A 12,661-nucleotide genomic window follows, 5' to 3' on the forward strand; every position below is an offset into this window, starting at 1 on the left:
CCTGGCTCCAGGGTGGGGCCCCGGCTGCGCCATGCCGGGCGACGTCACGGTCCTTGATTTTAATCTATTCATAAAGGGCTTTTGAACCACTCTTAGTCTGACCCGTCACCCAGGACCTGTTTGCCTTGGGAGACCCTACCAGGGACATATAGCCCCCGACAACATAGCTCCTAGGATCACTCGGGTACTCAAACCCCTCCACCTCAATAAGGTGGAGGTTCAAGGAGGGGCAAACATAACATAGTATACCTCGAATTAAAGAGTCCTGTGCTATGTTATTTTAAGCAACTAGCTCAATTGTGCCAGTTAGAATAGCATAAAACCACTCATTATAAATGGCATGAATACTACTTACTCTGAAACATGTCATGTATGCATATATAAAACTACATTTGCAAAGGATTAGCAGTATAATATATGTTATGTTATTTTAGTTCCTGGAGTTTTAATGGTGCGCCATGACTTAAATCACTTCAAACTAGTGGACTAAATACAACCTTAGTAGCCTAAATTTTAGAGTAGCTGGTGCAACCCAGCTTTCTATGCAAGGGGGAAAAAAGACATAAAAGACAAAGGAAATATTTATCATTTTTCTCTCTTATCCTTTTAATGATCTCTTACCCTTCATATTTATTTAGGAAACCTTGGTTTTGACCCTCAGGTTAGAAAAATGTTGTGAGGTATTAGTGCTGTATAAAAAATGTTTTGAAATTTTAACTTAATTGTTTTGAACTTCAAGTGGCTTAATAAGGCTTTGAAGCAAAACGCTTTATCAACAACTTTGCTGCTGCCTGAAGGATTTTTCTTTGATTCTGTGTAAATAATTATAACAAAAACAAAAACAAAAAAACTGTTCACAGCTCATGGTAATAATTTATTTTTCTGTTATCAGAAGAGCAATATTTGTGGTTTACATTAGTTTAATTTTGAATTTGTAAGGAGATATATAATACAACATCTTTAAATGCTGGCCTGACAGACATTTGATCTGCACTGTGTTTTATGGGTAAGGTGTACTTAGCCATTTCATTCACTATCAACAGAGATTCTTCATGAGAGCTATTAAATGCAGAGTGACAGGAATGACCGTTTGTTGTATTAATAGCAGCTGTTGTGACAGAAGATTGGTTTCTTCTCATTTTCCATACTGTGTCTGAACTATAACATAAAAAGCACCCGTCCTGCTTTCCTCAGCACTCTGTAATTGCTTCACAGCTCCATCTCTTTTAATGGACTTTCTGTCAAATACTTCATCCAGTTCTATCAGTGAACAGCAGCCCTTGCTCTTAAATAAAGCCCTGCAATGCTACTCTGTTCTCCCCTATAACTAACAAATACCACTGTGTCCGCCTGTTAACATGTTTTTATAAATCTCATTTGTCAGCTGTTTCTTTTTTAGATAAGGTGAGCAGTGCAGAATGTGATGAAAGTAATTCTTTGATAGGGAATCTCAGCATGTTTTGTATGATTTATTTTCTCAAAGACAAAAGAAAGTGCTTACATTTACAAATATGAAATATCTGGTTTCTGATTGATCGCTCTGCTAACTAAGTATATTGACTCAAACTGTAAACAATGATACAAAATAGAATATACAAGTATATATTTATATAAAAATGTTGAGTGCAAAATGTACAAACTACCTCATTTGTGAACATGTGAACAGTAACTCAAAGATCTTTTGATAACGAGATTTTGCACGGACATTCAGGGGTTAATGAGATGAGAGCTTTATTTGTTATGATCAATTTTTATTTATTTTTTTAACAAATAGAGACTGCACTGTAATATCCATCATGATCAGTGCAAACTGTTCCTGATAACTTGTCGATGCTTGGTACAAAAATAAATGATAACTTAAATTATAACTACGGTGTAACACCTTATGTGAAGCTGAATTTAAGTTAAAGACAAAGACCTTCTTGTGCACAGATGAGCTCGGGCACATTGTTTCCCTGAAGAAAAAGTGCTTTGCTTGTTTTGTGATTTTGGTGAATTTGAAAACCTTAGGTCATTTTGTGGCGCATTTTGGTTGTAGAGTTTAGTACAAGTTCTTTGTTTGCAGTATAATGTTATATCTAAGAATTTATGTTCTAGACTAACCCATTTTTCAGCACTGCTACTGTGTTTTTCATGTATTATAAGAAACTATTTGCACAACACAATAAATGGCATACAGTACCTAAGTAACTAACCACACACCAGTAGACTTGCCAAAACTCTTTACTGTGAATTTACTTCATGCTGTTGTTTTCCGTTAATGATGACAGTGCTGCGAGCAACCTTCAAACCTGTACTGCTATCCCCAAGTTTACCACAGCTCTTTTGCTATATCAATTAGGAGAATGAATCTGCCACCAACGGTGTGTAATTACTCTTCAACATCCGCAAGAAATGACTGTCATATATCCACCTTCCTTTGAGGATAAAAATAACTGCCTCATTAATCGTGTTTGTGCTTTGTTTTCGTCCAATACCTCCTCAGCCATCACCCCTTCCTTGAGGTGATCTTTATTTACACTAATATTAAAATGTTGGCTCATTGTATTTTCCAGACCAATGCAAAAACACAAATATCGCTCCACTGTAGGTCAGTTCAGCCCAGCCTCTTTGATGGTGCTATTTTTAATTCTAAAGTGATTTTGCAGCCAATAATTATAAGAAGCCATTATAAATTAAACATAATGTGGGCCATAAGCCCAACAGCTAATATCGCTAAAACACTCAGAGAAACACCCAGAAGCTCTCTGCCACATCGTCAGTGCTGATCCTGGAGAATATATCATAGATCATACAAAATAAATGAAAGACTAAAGGATAATGTTGGGATGTGGTTTGATTTGTAATAAACAGTGGTATCCCAACAATATTTCATGAGCAGGCTGCATTAAAAGAATCCAAAATTTATTTTTATGTGTACTAGAGGCTCAGTATATTTTGTAAAAAAAAAAAAAAAATTTAAAAAATACTATAAATTATTAATCAATAGAAGAGCTAACTCTATAAAAACCAAGCTCGATGTGGAATTCAGTAATACAAGATAATGGGATTCAAATGTGTAATGTATTCATATACTGAATTTTTTACCTTTACTGTATTCAGTAGTGAAAAACTGTTTACTCAAGTATGGTACTTAAGTAGAATTCTGAGATACTGGTAGTTTACTTGAGTATTTCCATTTTATACCACTTAATAATTGTATTTTAAAACAATTAATGGAAAAATATTATACTTTTTACTCAGTATAGTATAATATATTCAACTGACCACTGCAGTTACTAGTTACTTTTTCAAATTAGGATTTTACATTAAAAACATGCTATTATGGCGTATACAGAACCCTTCCTCTCTCATTTATAATCTCACAACCCTCCAGATTTATCTTGTTCTCCTTGTTATTGAACTACAGTAGTCTAAAGTACTTAAAACTAATTTTGATACTGCAGTACATTTTATTTGGTGTTAAGAGTAAGTAAAGGACGCAAGTACTTACAACTGGCTTTTTTTTCAAATGTAATGCCATTTCTAGCGCACTTAATACTCTAGATGCTAGGCATATTATAGGATCAAATTGGATTTGTTGTAATTACTGTAAATGAGATGTTGAATGATCAGAAACTTGCAATATTAATTATTTTATAGAGTATATATGTACTGTGACAAATCCATAGAGTTTAATTATGTAATGCTATGGCTCTGAGCTTGTCTATTATTCAACGTTTGAGCATATGAAAATATACAGTAGTGTTGCAGCATTTCTCTCCCAGAAAGACAAAGGCTCTGACTGATTGTTGATCTCACCAGTAGAATCTGTTGGGGACGACATCGTCATGCACAAGCTGCCATCTCCTCCCAAACTCAACAGAGACAAAGAGCTGCAAAATAAGAGAAATGCATAAGACAAGCCAGTTACAGTACATAATTTCCCAAATCATAATATCCAAGAGAATGACTTCCAGATTTAACAGTTTTATGAAGCAGCTGTCCAATCTGTAAATATTATGGCATCAATGTTGATATAAATATTGCTCTACTCAGCGAATATTTTATGTGAAGATCATCAGTTCGTGAAAAAATACAGTAATACTTTGAAGCCAGGTTTTGAAAATAAAGAAAATAGTGAAGACCATTTGTAATGATGACTTGAAAAAAAGAGGGGAGGACATACAAAGAGGCATTAGTTTTTTTTGACAGTAACTGGGCCATATAAAATAACTAATTTAACTGTCATTGTATCTTTATTATTATCATTATTATGCTGTTTTTTCACTGCAAAACCAGACTTGCATCCAGGCATTTGAAGGCCGGTCATCTTGCTATTATGATCAAGCAGCAAATGACTTAAGCTTGGAGCTTTACAGGGATAAGCAACATCTTATCTAAAATCTATGATTCATCTAAAAGCTTACAACTTTTTTTAAAAGACATGACAGACAATCAATAAATGGAAAATGAAACCAAGATTAATTTCATTCTAGCTCAATAAAAGAAAAAAAAAAAGATTTTAAAAAATTTGCTTCACAAAGACACAGACAAAGAGGTGAACTTCTCTAGAGTGTCTTTAATTTGATTCGTCAGTGGCGCTAAATTAAGCTTTCATCTCCCTCCCTGCACCGTTTATCTCACTTCTCAAATCTTGACTGTTGTTCTCTGTGAAAATCTTCCGACATCAAACTGGGGGCCGAGTCTGACCTAATGGGTTGTTTGGGCATTTCTCCCTTGTTAACGTTCCCCTTTGCTGTCAGAGAAACATCCACTCAATGTCAGAATCTGCAGCCAGATCTTATGGCTTGTTTAAGAAGCAGGTCAATAGTGGACTTTGTTTTGGCAACTGCAGCCTTTGCTTAAGTAGCAGGTGTCTGCTTGTCAAGACCATGCACTGGAAGCTAGCCGCAATTATCAAAATGAATGCTTTTATACATGACAGCAACCTGTGTTTTGTAGCATTTAATAGAGACATTATTTTTGTTGTGAACCAACAGGACTGTGATATATAACCCAACAAAACAAAAACAAAAACCTGGCATAGCCTTCACACCAAGTTAACAAAAGCATGAACATCAGTAAATAAAAGTGTACACAGCAGCTGTTATTCACATCCAGAGGTTTTTTTCCACTGTTTTTATTCTGGGCATTTCATGCCATCTGACAGCTACACACTACCTTTTGGTCGTGGCTGTAAGCCAAGATCCAGTCCTCCTGCTCAGGGTGAAAAAGCAGGCTGAGGATATCAAAGGCTAAGCTGTGTTTCTGATAAGACGCCCCTTCGTCAAGGCTAATGAGCAGGCTGCTCTCCACCTCGGAGTCGGTCAGTAACATGATCTGAGACGAGAAAAGAAAGTAGACGGGGGAATTAGTGGCCCACCTTGTCAGCATCCGTTCCACAGGGCTCACGTGTGCTTGTGCAATGTGCTGCTTGGAACTGATGCATGATGCAGACGCCTTTGTAGTGACAATGATAGCAACGCTGCTACACAGTGGTAACAACTGACAGATTGGCTCAGCATAGGCATGTGGAAACCTACCTTCCTTTTGTTGTTTGGACTCACATACAAGTAGCTGAGTATGGTTTTTGGTCCAACTTTCTCGTTAAGTTTCTCATACGTGGTCCCATAATCAGTTGACCTAAAATTCAATTATAGGATAAATTAAACAGGTTGTGGTGGAAAGTAAAGGAGAATGGAGCAACACCTACTAGTTAAGATGCTGATGGTATCATTAAGCATATCAGGCAAGCAGAAAATTGCAACAGCAGAAGTCATGAGGCAATTTGCTAGATGGATGGAGATTTCTTTAATTATCAAAATATACAAGAATAACCTGTGTAGCAAGCATGGCGAGGGACTGAGGTCATCATACTTGGCATTATTAGTATTAGTATTAGTAGTGGTGCTTTGGGTAAAAAGGTAATTTAAATGTTGGTGATTTTCATGTTTTATTACTGAAATGGAGGATCGGAGGACACATTCATCTTTTGGCTGAATCTTCACAATGGTCAGGTTTTTGAAATCTTTTCAAAACCAGGGATAGACTCGAAAATATTGACTCTCCTCCAAAACTAAATGGCACCGCTTTGCCGAGTTCATTTTAGATGTCATTCATTGCCACCAGAATAGATACTGGTCTTGGTTGCTTGGTGATATTTCAAAAACAAGCAGCCATAAAATGAAATGTTAGCCCATTTGTGGATTCCTGGATTTTTGTATTGTTATAGATCTCGTTGTTAATGTTTGAAAAGCATTTGTGAAATTTGCAGTCATTGTTATTATTATTTAGTCCTTGTATATTGACATCACTGACTTTATGTCCCAGCATCTTGGGCAGAGGCTTTTGGCGTCTAATATTCCTATATACACACACATATATACATATAGATATAGAAGATAGTACCAGACAGGCAATCTTACCTCCATAAAGAACTCTCTGTTACTCTGCCAGAGTTGAAGTCATAGTATTTTGTCAACATGAGAATCACCTACAAAACAACAGAAACACATTACTAGCTTCAACAGAGTGTATGATCGGGTAAAAAAAAAAAAAAAAAAAAAAAAAAAAAAGAACCAAAAGGAAAAAAAAATGCTGCTTGGAACTGATGCATGATGCAGACGCCTTTGTAGTGACAATGATAGCAACGCTGCTACACAGTGGTAACAACTGACAGATTGGCTCAGCATAGGCATGTGGAAACCTACCTTCCTTTTGTTGTTTGGACTCACATACAAGTAGCTGAGTATGGTTTTTGGTCCAACTTTCTCGTTAAGTTTCTCATACGTGGTCCCATAATCAGTTGACCTAAAATTCAATTATAGGATAAATTAAACAGGTTGTGGTGGAAAGTAAAGGAGAATGGAGCAACACCTACTAGTTAAGATGCTGATGGTATCATTAAGCATATCAGGCAAGCAGAAAATTGCAACAGCAGAAGTCATGAGGCAATTTGCTAGATGGATGGAGATTTCTTTAATTATCAAAATATACAAGAATAACCTGTGTAGCAAGCATGGCGAGGGACTGAGGTCATCATACTTGGCATTATTAGTATTAGTATTAGTAGTGGTGCTTTGGGTAAAAAGGTAATTTAAATGTTGGTGATTTTCATGTTTTATTACTGAAATGGAGGATCGGAGGACACATTCATCTTTTGGCTGAATCTTCACAATGGTCAGGTTTTTGAAATCTTTTCAAAACCAGGGATAGACTCGAAAATATTGACTCTCCTCCAAAACTAAATGGCACCGCTTTGCCGAGTTCATTTTAGATGTCATTCATTGCCACCAGAATAGATACTGGTCTTGGTTGCTTGGTGATATTTCAAAAACAAGCAGCCATAAAATGAAATGTTAGCCCATTTGTGGATTCCTGGATTTTTGTATTGTTATAGATCTCGTTGTTAATGTTTGAAAAGCATTTGTGAAATTTGCAGTCATTGTTATTATTATTTAGTCCTTGTATATTGACATCACTGACTTTATGTCCCAGCATCTTGGGCAGAGGCTTTTGGCGTCTAATATTCCTATATACACACACATATATACATATAGATATAGAAGATAGTACCAGACAGGCAATCTTACCTCCATAAAGAACTCTCTGTTACTCTGCCAGAGTTGAAGTCATAGTATTTTGTCAACATGAGAATCACCTACAAAACAACAGAAACACATTACTAGCTTCAACAGAGTGTATGATCGGGTAAAAAAAAAAAAAAAAAACAATAAAAAAGCAGCAACACAGTGAAATAAAAAAGCAAAGTTGTCAATGCACATCTTTTAAACTCCTTGACAGACAGAGGTTTATTAAAAACCAAACAAAACTGCGATGACATATCAACCCACTGCCCTGCTTACTGAGGAAGAAAGCTGATCATCACATGTATGCTATAATGGCTTTTAAGACCAAGTAGACTACCAGCAAATGCAACCACTCATGAGCTATGACTAAATGAATAAATAAGCCAACACTATAATTCATTCCAGGCACAGAAAGACAGACCTTGTAAATATCATGGACACGCTTTTGAAAAGGTTCATAAAACGTGTCAGTCCAATGCAGTTTAGAACACTCGGGCCTTTACTTAATAAACATGAGGAACTTCGAGGTGTCTTGTAAATTACTGCAGATATTATTGAATGGCTCACTGTGGGCATTTCTATTTGCCCACAGACACACGCCTTTTGTCAGCAAATATCTAAGCCTAAATCAAAGGCCTGCATGTTCACAGGTGCGTGTAATTACTGATGAACCATGCTATGTTTACATGCATGCCCCGTTTCTTCAGTAAGTTACATGAGGAACCAATATTATAATAATAATACATTTGTCCACTCTGCGTTGTGGCTTTTTGTAAAATCTCAGCAGTCCTTTACACAAAAACACTTGTTCACATTGCATCCATCACACTTTACACAAATTAATCACTCAAGCTAATGCCCTGCCTGCATGATGCAATCATAAAACCTGTAGATCATATCTCTTGGGAACCGTCTCTGGGCATCTTGATGGGTTTTCATAGCTATTTTCTAATTATAAAGTGTTCTGAGTGTTTGGGCTAATAAGAACTCCATCATGTAAACAAGAAATTGTATCTTCATTTTTACAGCTCCACTCACAGTTTGCAGAAATCAAACAAGTCAATTTTTCTCATCGATGCTAGATAAAAGCCTACCCCCTCTCGACACTAATTGCTTCAGTGATCCAGACACACACTGTGCACACAGCAGACACTTCCAGGTCACTTATACACAGTAAACTTCACTGGTTAGGTGTACAACAATTACAAAAACACTATTACCAACTGTCCATAAAATATAATGATAGCAACAGATTAGTTTACAAAACACCATTCTTCAAGTACTCCATCCTAAACATTGGCTTTTCGCAACCTCATAACTCTCCTAATTGCTATTTCCTGTACCAATGAACAGTCACCAAAGCCAATGAAATATTTCAATATACAGACATTCCTGTTATATTAACTTTAGGGTTAGTTTCTCGGTGTATTGTTTGGTTTAGAAAACATCTCATAGTTGATCATGGTTATCACAATTTCCCAGAGTCTAAAACAACATCTTAAAATGTCTTGTTTCATCTGACAAAGTCCCCAAGCCTTTCTGATCATTTCAACTCTAATATTAACTATTCAGTAATATATTCATTTTCGTAAGAGGTCTTACATGTGCACTGCACATTTATCAAGATGTCCACCTGTGATTTCTGTTACATGTCTTTACCTACACCATATATCCACGAATCTTGCTACAACTACTGTACGTTATCTATTGTCCAGATGGGGTCACAGAGATTTATGATCTTCCAATAAAATAGCCTTTAAACCTTCCAAGGGCCATACCCTCATGGAAACTGTCTTTCACAATAAAACAACCCAAAGCAGTCTGAAAATGAGGACAAATTATAAACCCCCTCTCCCCCTTGTCTGTATGGCAATTAACTTTATGCCTTGACTTAAGAAGGGTCCAGGATTACAGTCAGATGTAATTTGCATCTACCTTATTGCTGGCCTGAAATATTTCCAGTGTTCTGAGGGATGCTGAAACCACAAGGTGAAGCTCCATGGCTGCAGTTAATACATCGATAGAGTGATACAATATTCACTTTGTAGATATTTCTGTGTGAAGCAGGTGTTTGAAGTTCAGCATGTCGCACAAGCCATTAAATTGCAATTTGAAATCACTGGACGAAGGCCCTTCTTTTAATGATTACTCTGTACACCAGATAATGGCGTAATTTACCCTGTGAATTTAAATAATAACACCATATGTATTAGCATGTCTTTCCCTTTGAATTACAACACAGGTGTCACACTGGATGTCACCTCCCATGTTGTGCATAGCCCATTAGACTGCAGTAGCACCCACAAATCTCCAGACTGGATTACTTGACATCCAAGAGCAAGCAAATTGATTTTTCAACCTCTAATCCTTTGTAAATCTTAAACCTTGGGGGTAAATGGACTGGGATGAATTTGATCATTATGTAAGAATGAATGGAGGCTTAATGGTGATTTAAAGGGCTTAGGATGCAGAGATTACAGGTGTGAAATGAAAGTGTTGTATGAAGAGGAGAAGGGGTGGGGTAGAGGTATCAAGAGAGAAGGAGAGGGGGGGTTCTACTACTGCAGGATGACTACCTGAGACAAATGAAAGGAGTGACAGTGTACACATTACAATTCATTCCCACTCTCACCAACCCGTTGATCCAGTTTTATCAGCTGCTGGAATTAAGTTGCCTCATCAATAAAACTGTCATTGCATTTAGCCACAGCAATTAAACAGATGGATGATTCCATAAAAGCAATTGTTGCAGGAGCTACTGACTGGAATATTAAAAATAAAGACAAATATGACATATCAAAAACTAGACGTTCTGGGCCGTTGCATTGGCTTTTGGTGAATGCACGTCGGGTTCACCTGCAGCTTTACTCTAACCCTGAACAGTGAACGATAAGTGACACCTTTCACATTCAAGCGTGTGATCCACAGTGAATATAAAAAAGTTTAATTATGAATAATTAAATGTCTCATGTTTATAGGATGTCGAGACTTTGTGCAGTGATGATATTCAAATTAGTGATAGCTGGTAACAATGTCACAACTAAGAAAAACTAATTGGGAACAGAAGGGTGAGAACAACTGCCTAAAAAATATTAACACCACATATAGTAAGTGTTAACAATGCGGCAGCAAATGACTTTCAAGGAACAAAAACCACAGCTTAGAAAGCAAATTCAAAGACTCCAGCTGCTGCTGCTATAGAATAAAAGATTTTAAAAAGCTACTACATTAAAAAGCCTCATTTACACCTTCCATAATAAAAGAACTACTTCTAATACATTGTTTATAGCCCTGCACCTCACTCCGCAGCAACAAATGCCACATCCTCCTATACTTCAATACCACCTCAGTGTGACATGTAATGCAGAGGCTTTTGTCTGCCACATCAATTTATATCACTTTATTCACAAAGGCAACATTACCTCGTAGACCAGATGTTGTGCCAAAGCTAGACTGTTTGAAGTCTGTTGGCTCTCTTGTGTATGGCAGGTCAGTGCAATCATAAATCATAAAGCAACCTCACAATATCACACTGCACAAAATAAACTATTGGTGTCTTGATAAAGCCTGATGTAAAATACAAGTAGGCGTGAAACACAGTGAATAGCTAAATAAAACCAAAGAATGAGGAGTGTGGACAAAACCATTTTCCATCACTGCTTTAAGCCTTTGTAAAGTGTCATTATGACAGAAACACATGTAATTATTGAAGTAATAAAGTTCTGCTATAATGATAATACCATTCATCTATTCTGTGAACATCAAATAAGGAGAATTTTAAATAGATGACAAGCAGATGCTCCATGTTACAGCTATGGCTTTCCAGCAGAATAGCAAGTATCTGCCTACACTGGGCTCCTCGTATCAAGACAACAACCTTGTGTGAAGTAGCAGCTTGGTTGATCACGTTAATGAAAGCCTACTACAGTTCAGCAGATAAGCCACAGCGGCCTGCTGAGCCTGGAGGCGTCAGTGTCCTTGAGGAGGAGTGCATAGTTTTTGTTTGTTTGTTTGTTTGTTTTGGGGGGGGATTTGGGGGGGGGTTGCTTTTTGTTTTTTAACCCAACCAAAAATGTGTGCCCACTGTGCAAGGACATGTTTTAAATCCTTTTAATTCTTCAGCACTCCATCTGAAATTTTTAAGTGCTGATTGAGATTGTAAAAATATAGTTACATGTTGACAAGCTAAAAGCTCCCCAGGCTCTTTAATAAGGTACCTTCCCTTTGCCATAAATAAAGTAAAACAGTTGATTTGATAAACACGATCTTTCTCATCCACAGTGTCTGAAACCTTGTCCCTGCCAAAATGCACCACTATAAATCCAAAAGAGAAACTTCAATGAGTCAATCAAAGTTATGGTTTTGAATTGGAGGATTTGCTTTGCGGTAGCCAGATGGTATAACTCATATGAACAATTAATGCAGGTGGCCGCTGTAAAATAAGTGTTCGGAAACATAAAATGAGGTGGCTACTGAGCAGTGGCCAAAAAATAATAATAAAAGAATCCTGACAACAGCAGCAAAAGGAAGAGTGTCTCTACTTCATACTGTAGGTAGATAACAGCAGTAAAGCACTGATTGCATTAGTTGTAATTTAAAAAATCAACAAGCTAAGGATGTAAAAATACATTTAAAGACACAGTGGCAATTTTAGTGTTAATTGTCAAGACATTATTTCACTTAAAAAACAAGCAAAAAAAAAGACTTGTCTTACCAACTGCTGCTACAATTATTCTGAAGCTTTTGCAGCCGTTCATGAAACAACCATGAGTCACAGTAAAAGCAGGCAGAGCACATAACAAAAAGTACAGACCTACACAATGAATATAAAGAAGTGCACACATACTGTAAGACAACGTCAGCAAAAAAATAAATTAGTAAGATCTCATTATGCATTGTTCAAGCCAAATTAATTTTACCTCACTCCAAAATAAAATTTTTCCCTGATTTTTATGGAATTTCTGCTCTATTAGACAGCACTCCTTGGAGAAGGAAGGAGACCCAGAAGGGTATCACAGCTTGCAGATAAAAGTCCTACTCAGCAGAGTTTCAAGGCGTTAGAAAACCTCACCACAGGAAGGCCTAGTGGC

The 12,661-nt window shown here is 36.8% G+C and overlaps 1 protein-coding gene across 2 annotated transcripts in view; it reads right to left on the bottom strand.

The window, feature by feature from the left end:
• The window catches only part of LOC109962063 (VPS10 domain-containing receptor SorCS1-like), a 46,687-nt gene that overhangs the window by 25,968 nt on the left and 8,058 nt on the right, over positions 1-12,661 (bottom strand). The window contains exons 2-5 of one of the 2 annotated variants that reach the window (XM_020603437.1): positions 7,575-7,642; positions 6,693-6,792; positions 5,164-5,322; positions 3,802-3,875 (exon numbers count right to left, since the gene is read on the bottom strand). In XM_020603437.1, coding sequence (XP_020459093.1) covers positions 3,802-3,875; positions 5,164-5,322; positions 6,693-6,792; positions 7,575-7,642 — 401 coding nt within the window. Of the gene's footprint in view, positions 1-3,801; positions 3,876-5,163; positions 5,323-5,525; positions 5,626-6,407; positions 6,474-6,692; positions 6,793-7,574; positions 7,643-12,661 lie in introns of those variants that run through there. The other variant, XM_020603447.1, reaches the window with a different exon arrangement.

The sequence above is a fragment of the Monopterus albus genome, unplaced genomic scaffold (genome assembly GCF_001952655.1).
Source record: "Monopterus albus unplaced genomic scaffold, M_albus_1.0 scaffold3.1, whole genome shotgun sequence".
NCBI classification, from domain to species: domain Eukaryota; kingdom Metazoa; phylum Chordata; class Actinopteri; order Synbranchiformes; family Synbranchidae; genus Monopterus; species Monopterus albus.